The sequence below is a fragment of the Heterodontus francisci genome, chromosome 11 (genome assembly GCF_036365525.1).
Source record: "Heterodontus francisci isolate sHetFra1 chromosome 11, sHetFra1.hap1, whole genome shotgun sequence".
NCBI classification, from domain to species: Eukaryota; Metazoa; Chordata; class Chondrichthyes; order Heterodontiformes; family Heterodontidae; genus Heterodontus; species Heterodontus francisci.
This window is the reverse complement of record NC_090381.1, coordinates 22,629,230-22,646,139: the sequence shown is the minus strand read 5'-3', so window position 1 is coordinate 22,646,139 and position 16,910 is coordinate 22,629,230. Positions and strand designations below refer to the sequence as shown.

The following is a 16,910-nucleotide window of genomic DNA, read 5'->3' as shown; positions in this document are numbered from 1 at the left end:
CTATTCCCTTCCCCCTCCTATTCCCGTCCCCCTCCTGTTATCATCCCTCCTATTCCCGTCCCCCTCCTATTCCCTTCCCCCTCCTGTTACCATCCCTCCTATTCCCTTCCCCCTCCTATTCCCATCCCCCTCCTGTTCCCATCCCTCCTGTTCCCGTCCCCCTCCTATTCCCTTCCCCCTCCTGTTCCCTTCCCCCTCCTGTTACCATCCCTCCTATTCCCTTCCCCCTCCTATTCCCGTCCCCCTCCTGTTACCATCCCTCCTATTCCCTTCCCCCTCCTATTCCCATCCCCCTCCTGTTCCCATCCCTCCTGTTCCCGTCCCCCTCCTGTTACCATCCCTCCTATTCCCTTCCCCCTCCTATTCCCGTCCCCCTCCTGTTACCATCCCTCCTATTCCCTTCCCCCTCCTATTCCCTTCCCCCTCCTGTTCCCATCCCTCCTGTTCCCGTCCCCCTCCTGTTACCATCCCTCCTATTCCCGTCCCCCTCCTATTCCCTTCCCCCTCCTGTTCCCATCCCTCCTGTTCCCGTCCCCCTCCTGTTACCATCCCTCCTATTCCCTTCCCCCTCCTATTCCCGTCCCCCTCCTGTTACCATCCCTCCTATTCCCTTCCCCCTCCTATTCCCTTCCCCCTCCTATTCCTGTCCCCCTCCTGTTACCATCCCTCCTATTCCCTTCCCCCTCCTATTCCCGTCCCCCTCCTGTTACCATCCCTCCTATTCCCTTCCCCCTCCTGTTCCCATCCCCCTCCTGTTCCCATCCCTCCTGTTCCCGTCCCCCTCCTGTTTCCATCCCTCCTGTTCCCTTCCCCCTCCTGTTACCATCCCTCCTATTCCCTTCCCCCTCCTATTCCCGTCCCCCTCCTGTTACCATCCCTCCTATTCCCTTCCCCCTCCTGTTCCCATCCCCCTCCTGTTCCCATCCCTCCTGTTCCCGTCCCCCTCCTGTTTCCATCCCTCCTGTTCCCTTCCCCCTCCTGTTACCATCCCTCCTATTCCCTTCCCCCTCCTATTCCCATCCCCCTCCTATTCCCATCCCCCTCCTGTTCCCATCCCTCCTGTTCCCGTCCCCCTCCTATTTCCATCCCTCCTGTTCCCTTCCCCCTCCTGTTACCATCCCTCCTATTCCCTTTGCCCTCCTATTCCCTTCCCCCTCCTGTTACCATCCCTCCTATTCCCTTCCCCCTCCTATTCCCATCCCCCTCCTGTTCCCATCCCTCCTATTCCCTTCCCCCTCCTGTTCCCATCCCTCCTGTTCCCGTCCCCCTCCTGTTACCATCCCTCCTATTCCCTTCCCCCTCCTGTTCCCTTCTCCCCTCCTGTTACCATCCCTCCTATTCCCTTCCCCCTCCTATTCCCGTCCCCCTCCTGTTACCATCCCTCCTATTCCCTTCCCCCTCCTATTCCTGTCCCCCTCCTGTTTCCATCCCTCCTGTTCCCTTCCCCCTCCTGTTCCCATCCCTCCTGTTCCCGTCCCCCTCCTGTTTCCATCCCTCCTGTTCCCTTCCCCCTCCTGTTTCCATCCCTCCTGTTCCCTTCCCCCTCCTGTTCCCATCCCTCCTGTTCCCGTCCCCCTCCTGTTACCATCCCTCCTATTCCCTTCCCCCTCCTATTCCCGTCCCCCTCCTGTTACCATCCCTCCTATTCCCTTCCCCCTCCTATTCCCGTCCCCCTCCTGTTACCATCCCTCCTATTCCCTTCCCCCTCCTATTCCCGTCCCCCTCCTGTTATCATCCCTCCTATTCCCATCCCCCTCCTATTCCCTTCCCCCTCCTGTTCCCTTCCCCCTCCTGTTACCATCCCTCCTATTCCCTTCCCCCTCCTATTCCCGTCCCTCTCCTGTTACCATCCCTCCTATTCCCTTCCCCCTCCTATTCCCATCCCCCTCCTGTTCCCATCCCTCCTGTTCCCGTCCCCCTCCTGTTACCATCCCTCCTATTCCCTTCCCCCTCCTATTCCCGTCCCCCTCCTGTTACCATCCCTCCTATTCCCTTCCCCCTCCTATTCCCTTCCCCCTCCTGTTCCCATCCCTCCTGTTCCCGTCCCCCTCCTGTTACCATCCCTCCTATTCCCGTCCCCCTCCTATTCCCTTCCCCCTCCTGTTCCCATCCCTCCTGTTCCCGTCCCCCTCCTGTTACCATCCCTCCTATTCCCTTCCCCCTCCTATTCCCGTCCCCCTCCTGTTACCATCCCTCCTATTCCCTTCCCCCTCCTATTCCCTTCCCCCTCCTATTCCCTTCCCCCTCCTGTTACCATCCCTCCTATTCCCTTCCCCCTCCTATTCCCGTCCCCCTCCTGTTACCATCCCTCCTATTCCCTTCCCCCTCCTATTCCCTTCCCCCTCCTATTCCCTTCCCCCTCCTGTTCCCATCCCTCCTGTTCCCGTCCCCCTCCTGTTACCATCCCTCCTATTCCCGTCCCCCTCCTATTTCCTTCCCCCTCCTGTTCCCATCCCTGCCCTATATAAATGGCATGTGTTAAAGAATTGTTGAATCATCGACTAGTAATGCACAGAAAGAGGGCTTTTGGCTCATCGAGTCTGTGCTAGTTCTTTTGAAGAGCAATCCAGTTGGTCCCACTCCCCAGATCTTTCCCCATATCCCTGCAATTTTTCTTCTTCAAGTATTTATCCAATTCCCTTTTGAAGGTTACTATTGAACCTATATCTACCACCCTGTCAGGCAGCGCATTCCAAATCCTCACCACTCGGTTGCTGCATTAAAAAGTTTGCCCTCGTGTCGTCTTTGCTTCTTTTGCCAATCATCTTAAATCTGTGCCCTCTCATTATTGACCCTTCAGCCATTCGAAACAGTTTCTCTTCACTTACCCTGTCTAAACCCTTCATGATTTTAAACACTTCTATCAAATCTCCTCTTAGCCACCTTTGCTGTAAGGAGACCAGTCACCCCACTCTATCCATGTAATTGTAATCCCCTCATCCCCGGTACCATTCTGGTAAATCTCTTCTGCATCGTCTCCAAAGCTTTCATGTCCTTCCTAAAGTGCAGTGCCCAGAATTGGACACAATACTCCAGTGGGGCCAAGCTATTGTTTTATGAAGGATTAACATCACTTCCTGGCCTTTGCACTCTATGTCTCTATTTTTAAAACTCAAGATTCCATATGTTTTATTACCTGCTTTGTTAACCTGTCTTGCCACCTTCAAAGATTTGTGCATTAATGCCTCCTGGTCTCTCAGCTCTTGAACCCCCTTTAAAATTGTACCATTTAGCTGGTATTGTCTCTCCTCATTCTTCCTGCCAAAATGTATCACTTCATACTTTTTTGTGTTGAATTACATCTGTCATGTGTCTGCCCATTCCATCAGCCTGTCTGTGTCCTCTTTGTGTATCACTATCTTCCTCACTGTTTACTAACTTCAAAGTTTTGTGCCATCTGCAAATTTTGACATTGTTCCTGTACCCCAAATCCAAATCATTAATGTATATCAAAAACAGCAGTGGTCCTCTTACTGAACTCTGGGAAACAGCAATGTTTACCTCCCTCCAGTCTGGAAAAAATAGCCATTCACCATAACTCTCTGCTTTCAATCCCTTAGACTGTTTTGTATCTATGCTGTTGTTGCTCCTTTTATCCCATGGGTTTCAATTTTGCCAAAAAGCTTAATATGTGTTGCTTGTTCAAACCCTTTTTGAAAGTCCATATACACAACATCACCTACACTGCCCCCATCCATCCTCTCTGTTAGCTCATCAAAAAACGCAATCATGTTAGTCAAACACAATTTGCCCCGAACAATCTGTGCTGCTTTCCTGTATTAGTCTATGCTTGCCCAAGTGGTTGTTAATTTTCTCCTGGATTGTTGTTTCTAAAAACTTCCCCACTACCGACGTTAAACTGACTGGCCTGTAATTGCCAGCTTTCTCCTTATCCCCTTTTTTGTACAAGTGTGTAACATTTGCAGTCCTCCAGTCCTGTGGCACCAGCCCTGGATCTAAGCAGGATTAGAAGTTTGTGGCCAGGACCGCCACAATATTTACCCTAACTTTCTTCAGCAACCTAAGATACATTCCATCCAGACCAGGTGACTTATCTGCTTAAAGTACTGCCAGGATTTTTAGTACCTCGTCTTTATTTTTATTTCATCCATTATCCCGACAAACTCCTCATTTTCTATAGCTTTAGCAAGTTCCTCTTCCTTGGTAAGAGGAAACCATCTCCTCTTAAAAGGCTACCCATTGCTCCATTATATTTCTGCCTGCCAGTTTTTGACTCAATTTATACAGGCCAAATCCCTCTTCAATTCACTGAAATTAGCCCTCCTCCAGTTAAGTATTTTTTATTCTAGTTTGCTCCTTGGTCTTCTCCATAACTAATCTAAACCTTATGATATTATAATTACTATTCCTGAGATCTTTCAATGGATGTTTTAAGGGAGTTGGAGCTGTTTTATTGGAAATCACTTAATGCACAGAATTCTTCAACACGTGAGTCTCAACACAATGATCGTGTAATGTGTTAAATTTCATGGGTAATAGTTTAATGCAGCATGCAAAGAGTTAAACATGCATATTTTCCAGCTCTCTTTATTGATTTTAGTCAAATATCTACTGTTACTAGCACAGTGAATTGGCACAGTGCCCACCACTGACACTGTCCTGGCTTACCACTGGCAGCCACCTATATTGGGCAAATGACATTGACAATTTACAACAACAGCTACTTATATTTATATAGCGCCTTTAATGTAATGAAATATCCCAAGGCGCTTTGCAGGAGTACTATAAAACAAAATAAAACAAACCAAGCCACAAAAGCAGATATGAGGTCGGATGACCAAAAGCTTGGTCAAAGAGGTAAATTTTAAGGAGTGTCTTAAAGGAGGAAAGTGAGCTAGAGAGGCAGAGAGGTGTAGGGAGGGAATTCCAGTGCTGGGGCCTAGACAGCTGAAGGGCACGGCCACCAATAGTGGAGCGATTAAAATCAGGGATGCACAAAAGGCCAGAATTAAAGGAACGCAGATATCTTGGAGGGTTGTGGGGCTGGAGGAGATTACAGAGATAGGGAGGGAGAGGCCATGGAGGGATTAGAAAATCAAAATGTTGCTTAACCAGAAGCCAATGTAGGTCAGCAAGCGCAGGGGTGATAGGGGAACGAGACTTGACGTGAGTTAAGACACGGAGAGCAGAGTCTTGGATGACCTTAAGTTTACGGAGAGTAGAATGTGGGAGACCAGCCAGAAGTGCGTTGTAATAGTCAAGTCTAGAAGTAACAAAGACATGAATGTGGGTTTCAGCAGCAGATGGGCTGAGACAGGGGCAGAGTGGGGCGATGTTTACAAAAGTGGAAGTAGGCGGTCTTAGTGATGGCACAAATTTGAGGTCAGAAGTTCATCTCGGTGTCGAATGTGACACCAAGGTTGTGAACAGACTGGCTTAATCTCAGACTGTTGCCAGGGAGAGGGATGGAGTTGGTAGCTAGGGAACAGAGTTTGGAGCAGGGACTGAAATAATAGCTTCAGTCTTCTCAATATTTAATTCAAGGAAATTTCAGCTGATCCAGTTACTGGATGTCGGATGAGCAGTCTGATAATTTAACAACAGTGGGGGAGCTGAGGGAGGTGGTGGTGAGATAGAGCTGGGTGTTGTCAGCATCCATGTGCAAATAACACTCTGCTTTCGGATAATGTCGCTGAAGGGCAGAATGTAGACGAGAAATCGGAGGTGGCTAAGGATAGATCCTTGGGGGACACCCGAGATATTGGTGTGGGAGCAGGAAGAGAAGAAATTGCAAGTGACACTCTAGCTACAATTAGATAGATAAAAATGGAACCAGCTGAGTGCAGCCCCACCCAGCTGGATGACAGTGGAGAGACTCTGGGGGAGGATGGTGCGGTCAACCATGCAGACAAGTTGAGAAGGATGAGGAGGGAAGGTTTACCATTGTTACAGTCACATAGGATGTCATTTGTGACTTTGATAAGAGCTGTTTCTGTACTGTGGCAAAGGTGGAAACCTGGCTGGAGAGATTCAAACATGGAGTTCTGGGAATGATGGGCACAGATTTGGAAGGCAACATCTCGTTCAAGGACTTTGGAGAGGAAAGGGAGGTTGTAGATGGGACAGTAGTTTGCAAGGGCAGTGAGGTCCAGGGCTGTTTTTTTGAGGATAGGGCTGATGACGGCAGATTTAAAGGAGAGAGAGACAGCACCTGAAGAGAGAGAACCGTTAACAATATTGGCGAACATGAGGACCAGGAGGGGAAGTTGGGTGACCAGCAGTTTAGTGGGAATAGGATCGAGGGAGCAGGAGGTGGGTCTCATGGACAAGGTGAGCTTAGTGAGGACATGAGGGAAGATGGGAGAGAAACTAGAGAAAGATGTAAGTTCAGGGTTAGGGCAGGAGGAGCATTATAGGGAGTTTGAGCTGGTGGGCTAGTGGAGGGTTGTGACAGAGGCAACTAACCTGCTGGTCTTAATCTTAGAGACAAAGAGCTCCATGAACTCCTCGCACTTATTGTTGGAAGTGAGGGTGGAGGAGACAGGGGAGAGGGGTTTAAGAAGACAGTTTGTAGTAGAGAAGAGAAGCGGGGGGTTATCTTTGCACTCCAGGATGATCCTGGAGTAGTGAGTACTTTTAGCAGACGAGAGCTACACCCAGTAGTGTTTTATGTGGTCCAGCCACATCTGGCGGTGGATGGCTAAACCAATTGTCTGCCAAATCATTTCAAATCTATGTCCCTTGGACCTAAGGAAGCATGAGTTGTGGCCGTACTGGGGGGAACGGACGGGGTGAGAGAGTGTAATGGTTTTATTGGGGACGAGGGTATCAAAGGTGGAGGTGAGGGTGTGATTGAGCAGATCAGTAGCTGCAGAAATGTTGTGGTGAATGGTGGGCCAAAGGTTAGACAGTTGGGATTTTTAAATTGCAGTTGTAATTGAATTGGGGATAGTTCTTCCAAGGTGGATACAGAAGGAAGGGGGATGTGGGTGGAGAATGATTCAAGGACGTGATCAGTGATGGCCTTACAATGGGACTAGCAAGACCTTGTGAGATGTCAAGGTCAAGGGGTGGCTGTGAATATGGGTTGGGGAGGTTATCTGGAGGGAGAGATTTAGGGAGGATAGGAGGGCAGTAAACTCAGAGGAGAGAGAATATAATGAATTGAGATGGAGGTTGAAATCACCGAGGATGAGAAGTCGTTTGGTGCAGAGGCTGAGGGAGGAAAACAGTGAAGATATATTGGTGAAGACATCTCAGTGAGAACATTTTTATTTCACTTGGGAGGACAGTGGAGAACACTGATTTTGAAAAGAAGTGAGATGCTCAAAGGAGGAGAAAGTGCCAGATGGGTGGAATGTGAGCTGTGAGGAGGATGCAAAGAGGCTCAAATGTGAATTGGACGAGTTGGGTGAGTGGGCAAATGCATGGCAGATGCAGTATAAAATGGATAAATGTGTGGTTGTCCACTTTGATTGTAAAAACAGAAAGGCAGATTATTATCTGAATGCTGATAGATTGGGAAAGGGGGAGGTGCAATGAGACCTGGGTGTCCTTGTACACCAGTCGCTGAAAGCAAGCATTCAGGTGCAGCAAACAGTTAGGAAGGCGAATGGTATGTTGGCCTTCCTTGCAAGAGGATTTGAGTACAGGAGCAAGGATGTCTTACTGCAGTTATATAGGGCCTTGGTGAGACTACATCTGGAGTATTGTGTGCAGTTTTGGTCTCCTTATCTGAGGAAGGATGTTCTTGCCATGGAGGGAGTGCAAAGAAGATTTACTAGGCTGATTCCTGGGATGGCAGGATAGACGTATGAGGAGAGATTGGGTCGACTAGGCCTATATTCACTAGAGTTTAGAAGAATGAGAGGGGATCTCATAGAAACCTATAAAATTCTAACAGGACTAGACAGGCTAGATGCAGGGAGGATAAAAGCAAAATACTGCGGACGCTGGAAATCTGAAATAAAAACAAGAAATGCTGGAAATACTCAGCAGGTCTGGCAGCATCTGTGGAGAGAGCAGTGGGTTAACATTTCAGGTCAGTGACCCTTCTTCAGATCAGGGAGGATATTCCCGATGGCTGGGGAGTTCAGAACCAGGGGTCATAGTCTCAGGATACGGGGTATGCCATTTAGAACCGAGATGAGCAGAAATGTCATCACTCAGAGGGTGGTGAACCTGTGGAATTCTCCACCGCAGAAGGCAGTGGAGGTCTAGTCATTAAATATATTCAAGAAGGAGATGGATATATTTCTTAATGCCAAAGGGATCAAGGGATATGGGGAGAAAGCGGGAACAGGGTACCGAATTAGACGATCAGCCATGATCTTTTTTGAATGGCAGAGCAGGCCCGAAGGACCAAATGGCCGACTCCTGCTCCTATTTTCTATGTTTCTATGTTTCTAGGAGTATGTGATCAAGCTGAGGTGTGATCTGGTGATAAGTGCCACACCATCATCATGACGGTCCTTGCAGAAATAGCCAGGCACAGAAGCTTCATTTAGGGCCACAGTGTCATCACCCCTCAGCCAGGTTACCATTGAGGCCGTGTTATCGATGCAATCATCTACAATAGGTTCATGGATGGCAAGGGCCTTGTTCACAAGGGAACAGACATTCTGGAGGGAGATGCGTAGAGAGGCAGGGAGAGCTAATCCACTGGCAGAGTGAGTTGGACAGGACGAAGGTTGGCAAGATTACTCCCAGTGGGTGCACTGGGTGGGATGGTCGACGACAGAGTGGGATGGGGCAATTGGGATTGCTGGTCATAATGAGCCAGCGCAGAGTTCCTCGATGATCCCATCGGAAGATGCCAAGAGCGACACAGAGGGAAGCTTCAGGCTTATCTAATAGGGAGTCAAGCCTTGGATGGCTGCGGCAAGAGAGCAGGAAGGTTGAGGAGTATTGAAGGATTGGGGTAGGGAATTGGGAGGGCAGAGTATCTGAAAGGTGGGAAGTGAAAGGAGGCACGACAATAGAAGAGAGTCAAGGAGGGGGTAAAGAGAAACGAAATCATAATCCATATACCATAGGAGATCATTACAAAGGCAATGGTTATAACGTATTAAATGTGCTGATTGTTTTGGGCAGTTCAGTAAGTTCTTGCCCTGTATTTACCCATTTGAAAAGCTCTGCTGATTTCAGGTAAAAATGGGTCTTCAGTTAGCTGTTTGCACCTGGTTCAAGTTTGCACCTGATACCTTAGTGATGAGATTCTGGGTGCAACTGATAATAACTAGGGGAGGCCATTGCTCAGTGGCAATTTAAAAAAAATGTTGGTTATTTGGTTTTTACCGCTCACCGCAAAAGCAGGGAAATTGTGTTAACGCCAACACACCTGTTATAAATGGTGGGGACTGTATCCTTTAAAAGCGGCTTCATCTGAGCCTATTAGTTTGTTTCGATTTGTAAAGAGCTGTGAGGGGTAAATCTTACAATGTACATCCTGGCACTGAACTTTCCACAGTGGGCATGTGTATCAGAAATACACCCAGGAGGTCAGTGCATTTAACTAAACTGAAAGGGAATAAAGTTATGTCTGTTGGTTTCCACACATCTCACTGCTCAATACTGGGACTAGGAAATAGTGACACTTACCCCAAGGTCTGAACCTGCACTGCTGGTTGAGCTCAGCTGCTCTTGTGCGCTGAATATTTGTAGTTAGTTTGATTTCTGGCCAAAGAGCCAGATGTCAACAGCTCAAGAGAACGTCACCTGAGGATGGGTGTAATTTATTCAAAGGCCATGCACAACTACTACTGTCAGGTTGTCATGGACACGTTATCAGGGGTTCCTCCTTCCTTGGCTAGAGGCCCAGCCAGTCTTCATCTGGCACCACCCTCCTTCGCCTGGTTGAATTTGTTCTCAAGTTAAACAACTTCTTTTACTCCATTCACTTCCTCCAAATAAAAGCCATACCTCTGGGAACCTGTGTGGGTCCAAACTCACTTTTACATGGTCCATCTCCAACTCTTCCCTTCTCTTCCTTGACTTGTCTGCGTCAATTTCAGGGGATAGGCTATCTACCAATATTTACTATAAGCCCACTGACTCCCACAGCTACCTCGACTACACTTCCTCACATCCTACTTCTTGAAATGACTCTATTCCATTCTCCCAGTTTCTCTGTCTCCATTGCATCTGTTCAGACAATACAACATTCAATACGAGCACTTCTGATGGGTCTTTTTTCCTCAAGCAAGTACTCCTCCACCACCCCACCCACCCCCCCTCCCCCCCCCCCCCCCCCCGCCCCACAAACTATGGTTGACAGGGCCCTCGACGTTGTCCATTCTATTTCACACACTTCTGCTCTCACCCCTACCCCTCCTTCCCAAAACCATGATAGGGTTCCCCTTGCCCTCACCTTCCATCCCACCAGCCTCTATATTCAATGGATTATTCTCTGCCATTTCCGCCACCTCCAGCGTGATGCCACTACCAAACATATCTTCCTCTCCCCTTTCAGCATTCCAAAGGAACCGTTGCCAGTATTTAATTGGAGGAAGTTTCTGCTCATCCAGTATCGGATGTTGGATAAGCAGTCTGATAATCTAGCAACAGTGGAGAAATGAGAGAAGTGGTGGTGAGGTAGAGCTGAGTGTCTTCAGCATACATATAGAAGATTCAGCTGCGAACTAATTGAGTTGTTTAAGATGATTAAAGTATTTGATCAGGTAGATATAGAGGAACTATTTCCTCTGGTGAGAGAGTCCAGAACAAGGGGGCATAATCTTAAAATTAGAGCAAAGCCATCCAGGGGTGAATGTCGGGAAGCACCTCTTCACACAAAGGGTAGTGGAAATCTGGAAAACTTTTCTCCAAAAAGCTGTGGAGTCTGGGGGTGATTTGTAAATGTCAAAACTGAGGTTGATAAATTTGTGTTGGGTAAGTTATGGGTGGATGGAGTTAAAATACAGATCAGCCATGATCTAACTGAAGGGCAGAACAGGCTCAAGGGGCTGAATGGCCTATTCCTGTTCCTATGTTCCTAAGCCACTCAGTTGCATTAAGCATTGGGCATCTGGGAATCAGCAATAAATGATTAAAGGATTTGATAGGGTAGATCGAGAGGAGCTATTTCTTTGCGAGTGATGCCCACATCTCAGGATTGGATAATTACTTAAAAAAAAGTGGCTGATGAAAAATTGCATTGATACAACTGAATTGAGGCTGTGCTGGAGAAGACCAGGCCTTGTCCTCCTCATGGCTACAGAGAGTACATGGGAAGCTATGTCACTATGGTGTGGGAAGTGGGAGACTTTAAAGGTGAAAGTAACAATGTCCATTATCTGTTCCAGTGGTCTCAGCTCTGAACAAGACCTGGTGTGTTCACTGCTTTGCCTGCTCCACCTGTAACACCAAGCTCACCCTGAAGTAAGTATCTGACTCTGTCATCACTCCCATTGACAAACAGACCTTTCAGGCTGCTCCACATTCACAGACTCACCTTGTAACGGAGCCAAACAAGCCGTAAACTCTGGAATTCCCTCCCTAAATCTTTCCGCCTCTCTCTCTTTCCTTTCACATGCTCTTTAAAATCTACTTTTTTGCCAAAACTTCTAGTCATCAGGCCTAAAATCACCTTCTTTGGCTCAGTGTCAAATTTGATAATGCTCCTGGGACGTTTTACTATGTTAAAATGGATATATAACAACAACAACCTATATTAAGATAGCACCTTTTAGCCTAACGTAACGTCCCAAGACGCTTCGCAAGAGCAGTATAAAGCAAAATTACACGCCGAGCCACGTAAGGAAATATTAGGGAAGATGGCCAAAAGCTTGGTCAAAGAGGTAGGTTTTAAGCAGCATCTTCAAGGAGGAAAGAGAGGTGGAGAAGTTTAGGGAGAGAATCCCAGAGCTTAGGGCCCAGGCAGCTGAACGCACAGCCACCAGTGGTGGAGCGATTAAAGTCGGGATGCTCAAGAGGCCAGAATTAGATTAGATATCTCGGAAGGTTGTGGGTCTGGAGGAGGTTACAGAGATAGGGAGGAGCGAGGCCATGGAGGGATTTCAAAACAGGGTTGAGAATTTTAAAATCGAGGTGTTGTTTAACTGGGAGCCAATGTAGGTCAACGAGCACATAGGCAATAAGTGAACAAGACTTGGTGCAAGTTAAGACAAGGGCAACAGTTTACAGAGGGTAGAATGTAGGAGGCTAGCCAGGAGTGCATTGGAATAGTCAAGTCTAGTGGTAACAAAGGCATGAATGAGGGTTTCAGCAGCAGATGAGCTGAGACAGGGGCGAAGTTGGGCAATGTTACAGAGGTGGAAATAGGGGGGGTCTTAGTGATGGCGCGAATATGTGGTCAGAAGTTCATCTTAGGGTCAAACCAAGGTTGTGAACAGTCTGGTTTGGTCTCAGACACTTGCCAGGGAGACGGATGGAGTCGGCAGTGAGAGAGCAGACTTTGGAGCAAGGACTGAACACAATGGCTTCAATCTTCTCATTTAATATTCCATATTAAATTCGAGGAAATTTCTGCTTACCCAGTAATGGATATCAGATAAGCAGTCTGGTAATTTATTGGAGGAGTCAAGGGAGGTGCTGATGAAGTGAGTTTGGGTGTCGTAAGCGTATACGTGAGAACTAATACTGTGCTTTTGGATGATGTCGCCATGGGGCAGCATGTAGCTGAGAAATAGGAGGATAAGTCCACGGGGGACACTAGAGGTAACAGTACAGGAGATGGAAGAGAAGCCATTGCAAGTGATACTCTGGCTACGATTAGATAGATAAGAATGGGAGCAGGTGAGAGCAGTCCCACCCAGCTGGATGACAGTGGAGAGGCATTAGAGGAGGATGGTGTGGTCAACAGTGTTAAAGATGGACATGGATTTGGGAGGCAACAACATGTTCAAGGACTTTGGAGAGAAAAGGGAGGTTGGAGCTGGGACAGTAGTTTGCAGGGACGGTGAGGTCAAGGGTTGGTCTTTTGAGGAGCGGGTTGATGACGGCAGATTTAAAGGAGAGGGTAACGCCACCAGAAGAGAGAGAATCATTCGCAATATCAGCTAACGTGGGGAGCAGGTGGGGAAGTTACCAGGTGGGGAAGTTACCAGGTGGGGAAGTTGGCTGGTCAGCAGTGTATTGGGAACAGGGTCGGGTGAGCAGCAGGTGGGTCTCATAAATAAGATGAGCTTGGAGAGGGCGGGTGGAGAGATAGGAGAGAAACTAGTGAAAGAGGCGAGTGCAGGGGGAACCTTATAGGAAGTTGGGCCCAGTGGGCTATTGAAAGAGAGGGAAGCAGCAGAGGGAGCTGATCGAATGGCCTCAATCTTAGTGACAAAGAACTACTTGAGCTTCTTGCACTTATTGTTGGACGTGAGGGTGAGGGTAGAGGAGACAGGGGAGAGGGGTTTAAGAAGACATTTTGCAGATCCCGGGTGTTATCTTTGCATTCCAGGGTGATCCTGGAATAGGGAGCAGTTTTAGCAGACGAGAGCAGGACCCACTAGTGTTTGAATGGTCCAGAGAGACCTGCTGGTGAACGGCTCAGCCAGTGATTATAGAATCATAGAAAGTTTACAGCACAGAAAGAGGCCACTTGGCCCATCATGTCTGCGCCAGCCAAAGAATGAGCCACCCAGCCTAATCCCACTTTCCAGCATTTGGTCCATAGCCCTGCAGATTACGGCACATGAGGTGCACATCCAGACACCTTTTAAATGAGTTGAGGGTTTCTGTCTCAACTACCTTTTCAGGCAGTGAGTTTCAGACCCTTCCCACCCTCTGGGTGAAAACATTTTTCCTCATCTCCCCTCTAATCTTCCTACCAAACATTCTAAATCTATGCCCGCAATCACTGACCCCTCTGCGAACACAAATAGACCCGTCACCTCCACTCTATCCAGGCCCCTCAAAATTTTGCACATTTCAATCAGCCTCTCTGTTCCAAGGAGAACAACCCCAGCCTGTCCAATCTTTCCACATAGCTGCATTTTTCCAGTCCTGGCAACATCTTGTAAATCTCCTCTGTACCCTCTCTGGTACAATTACATCCTTTCTGTAATGAGGTGACCAGAACTACCATATGTATTCAAGTTTGCATTCCTTGGACTTAAGGGAGTGAGAGAAGGGCCGTACCAGGGGGAATGGTCAGGATGAAAGTAATGGTTTTATTGGTGATGAGGGCATCAAGGGTGGAGGTGAGGGTGATGATCAAATCAGTAGCTGCAGAAATGTTGTGGAAAAGGAAGGACCAAATGCTAGATAGTTGGGATTTTGAAATTGCAGTTGTAAGTGAATTGGGGGGTAGATTTTTCCAGGGTGGATACAGAAGTAGATTAGATTAGATTAGATTAGAGATACAGCACTGAAAGTAGGTAGTGAGTTGTTATTGAGAAGCAAAGAAACTGAGCCAGTAACAGTGCTTTGGTGTGATAAGAAGGAAAGTGCCAGTGGGGACTGTGGGGGAGGGAGAGAGAGTGACAGCATGAACAGGGGCTGGGATAGAGAGTGACAGCATGAACAGGGGCTGGGATAGAGAGTGACAGCATGAACAGGGGCTGGGATAGAGAGTGACAGCATGAACAGGGGGAGGGATGGAGAGTGACAGCATGAACAGGGGGAGGGATGGAGAGTGACAGTATGAACAGGGGCTGGGATAGAGAGTGACAGCATGAACAGGGGGAGGGATGGAGAGTGACAGTATGAACAGGGGCTGGGATAGAGAGTGACAGTATGAACAGGGGGAGGGATGGAGAGTGACAGCATGAACAGGGGGAGGGATAGAGAATGACAGCATGAACAGGGGGAGGGATGGAGAGTGACAGCATGAACAGGGGGAGGGATGGAGAGTGACAGCATGAACAGGGGGAGGGATGGAGAGTGACAGTATGAACAGGGGGAGGGATGGAGAGTGACAGTATGAACAGGGGGAGGGATGGAGAGTGACAGTATGAACAGGGGCTGGGATAGAGAGTGACAGCATGAACAGGGGGAGGGATGGAGAGTGACAGTATGAACAGGGGGAGGGATGGAGAGTGACAGCATGAACAGGGGGAGGGATGGAGAGTGACAGCATGAACAGGGGGAGAGATGGAGAGTGACAGTATGAACAGGGGGAGGGATGGAGAGTGACAGCATGAATAGGGGGAGGGATGGAGAGTGACAGCATGAACGGGGAGGGATAGAGAGTGACAGTATGAACAGGGGGAGGGATGGAGAGTGACAGCATGAACGGGGGAGGGATAGAGAGTGACAGTATGAACAGGAGGGGGGGATAGAGAGTGACAGCATGAACAGGGGGAGGGATAGAGAGTGACAGCATGAACAGGAGGGGGGGATGGAGAGTGACAGCATGAACAGGACCTAATGTCCTTTCGGGAAGGAAATCTTCCATCCTTACCCAGTCTGGCCTGTATGTGATTGACTCTTAACTGTCCTCTGTAGTAACCTAGCAAACCACCCAGTTGTATGTTGGTGATAACAATGGGCACATAATGCGAACCTTGCCAGTGATACAGACAATCCGAGAATGAATTGAAAAATAGGTCTGAACAGAATTGGGTAAATACCACTGGAGACAGTGAGTCAGACCCCTCTTCTTGATGCTGGATCTGTGATGATTTTCATGGTTCCTGGAACCCGGGCTTGCTTCCTCAGAGGGTGAAGCTGTTGATCCAAGTTGTGACAATCTGCAATTCTTTTCACTCCTTGGGAGTTGCCTCTTCTCTACACTGTCTACACTACCAACTCCACTATGTTTTTCTGCACTCTGTCCAACCTCATTGTACTGAACAACAAATGGTGTGAGTTGTCATTAAGTTTTGAACAGGTCTTTTCTACTTTGATATCTGTGAATTCAGGCTGTCAGAATTGAAACTTTTCTTGTGTCTTTTTGGTAGGAATAAGTTTGTGGAATTTGAGATGAAACCTGTGTGTAAGAGATGTTACGAGAAGTTCCCTTTGGAACTGAAGAAGCGGCTGAAGAAAATGTCTGAGAAGAGTGGTCGGAAGTGAAGGCCAGGCCGGAGTAGCCCATTGGTGCTGCTCCAGTTTATCCCACCTGCTTCCTTCTGCACTCCATGAAAATAGGCTATGGGCCCATATTACACTCTGGAAAGCAATGACCAACGTGGGAGAAAGATGTGGATGTTTGACTGAAGCAAACATCTTATAATCATTACAATCATATTTTATATTTATCTATGTAGTATGTTGGGGGGTTCAGAAAGATAACAGTTTAAATAATGCCTTTCTAATGATGAGACTTTGGTTTGATTCAACTCCAGTTGATAGGAAAAATCTGACCTCCATCTGTCAATGATAAGGACCAAAATTTAAAACTGGGCAGTGCCGACCCAATTTATAATAAACAGATAGCCCAACCCCACCTCTCCACTCATACCCCGACCCCCCCTCTCCACTCATACCCCGACCCCCCCTCTCCACTCATACCCCGACCCCCCCCCTCCACTCATACCCCGACCCCCCCTCCACTCATACCCCGACCCCCCCCTCCACTCATACCCCGACCCCCCCTCCACTCATACCCCGACCCCCCCTCCACTCATACCCCGACAATCCCTCTCCACTAATACCCCAACCCCCCCCTCCACTCATACCCCGACCCCCCCTCTCCACTCATACCCCGACCCCCCCCCTCCACTCATACCCCGACCCTCCCTCCACTCATACCCCGACCCCCCCCTCCACTCATACCCCGACCCCCCCCTCCACTCATACCCCGACCCCCCCCTCCACTAATACCCCGACAATCCCTCTCCACTCATACCCCGACCCCCCCCTCCACTCATACCCCGACCCCCCCCTCCACTCATACCCCGACCCCCCCCCTCCACTCATACCCCGACCCCCCCCTCCACTAATACCCCGACAATCCCTCTCCACTCATACCCCGACCCCCCCCTCCACTCATACCCCGACCCCCCCCTCCACTCATACCCCGACCCCCCCCTCCACTCATACCCCGACCCCCC

General features: G+C 48.6%; 1 protein-coding gene across 6 annotated transcripts in view; it reads left to right on the top strand.

Moving 5' to 3' along the window:
- The window catches only part of LOC137375135 (LIM and senescent cell antigen-like-containing domain protein 2), a 222,943-nt gene extending 206,398 nt beyond the window's left edge, over window positions 1-16,545 (top strand). For 5 of the 6 annotated variants that reach the window (XM_068041808.1, XM_068041807.1, XM_068041813.1 and 2 more), the window contains exons 9-10: window positions 11,265-11,340; window positions 15,816-16,545. In XM_068041808.1, the coding sequence (XP_067897909.1) occupies window positions 11,265-11,340; window positions 15,816-15,930 (191 nt within the window). In that variant the 3' untranslated portion in view covers window positions 15,931-16,545. The remainder of the gene's footprint in view (window positions 1-11,264; window positions 11,341-15,815) is intronic. The other variant, XM_068041810.1, reaches the window with a different exon arrangement.
- The last annotated feature ends 365 nt before the right edge of the window (window positions 16,546-16,910 follow it).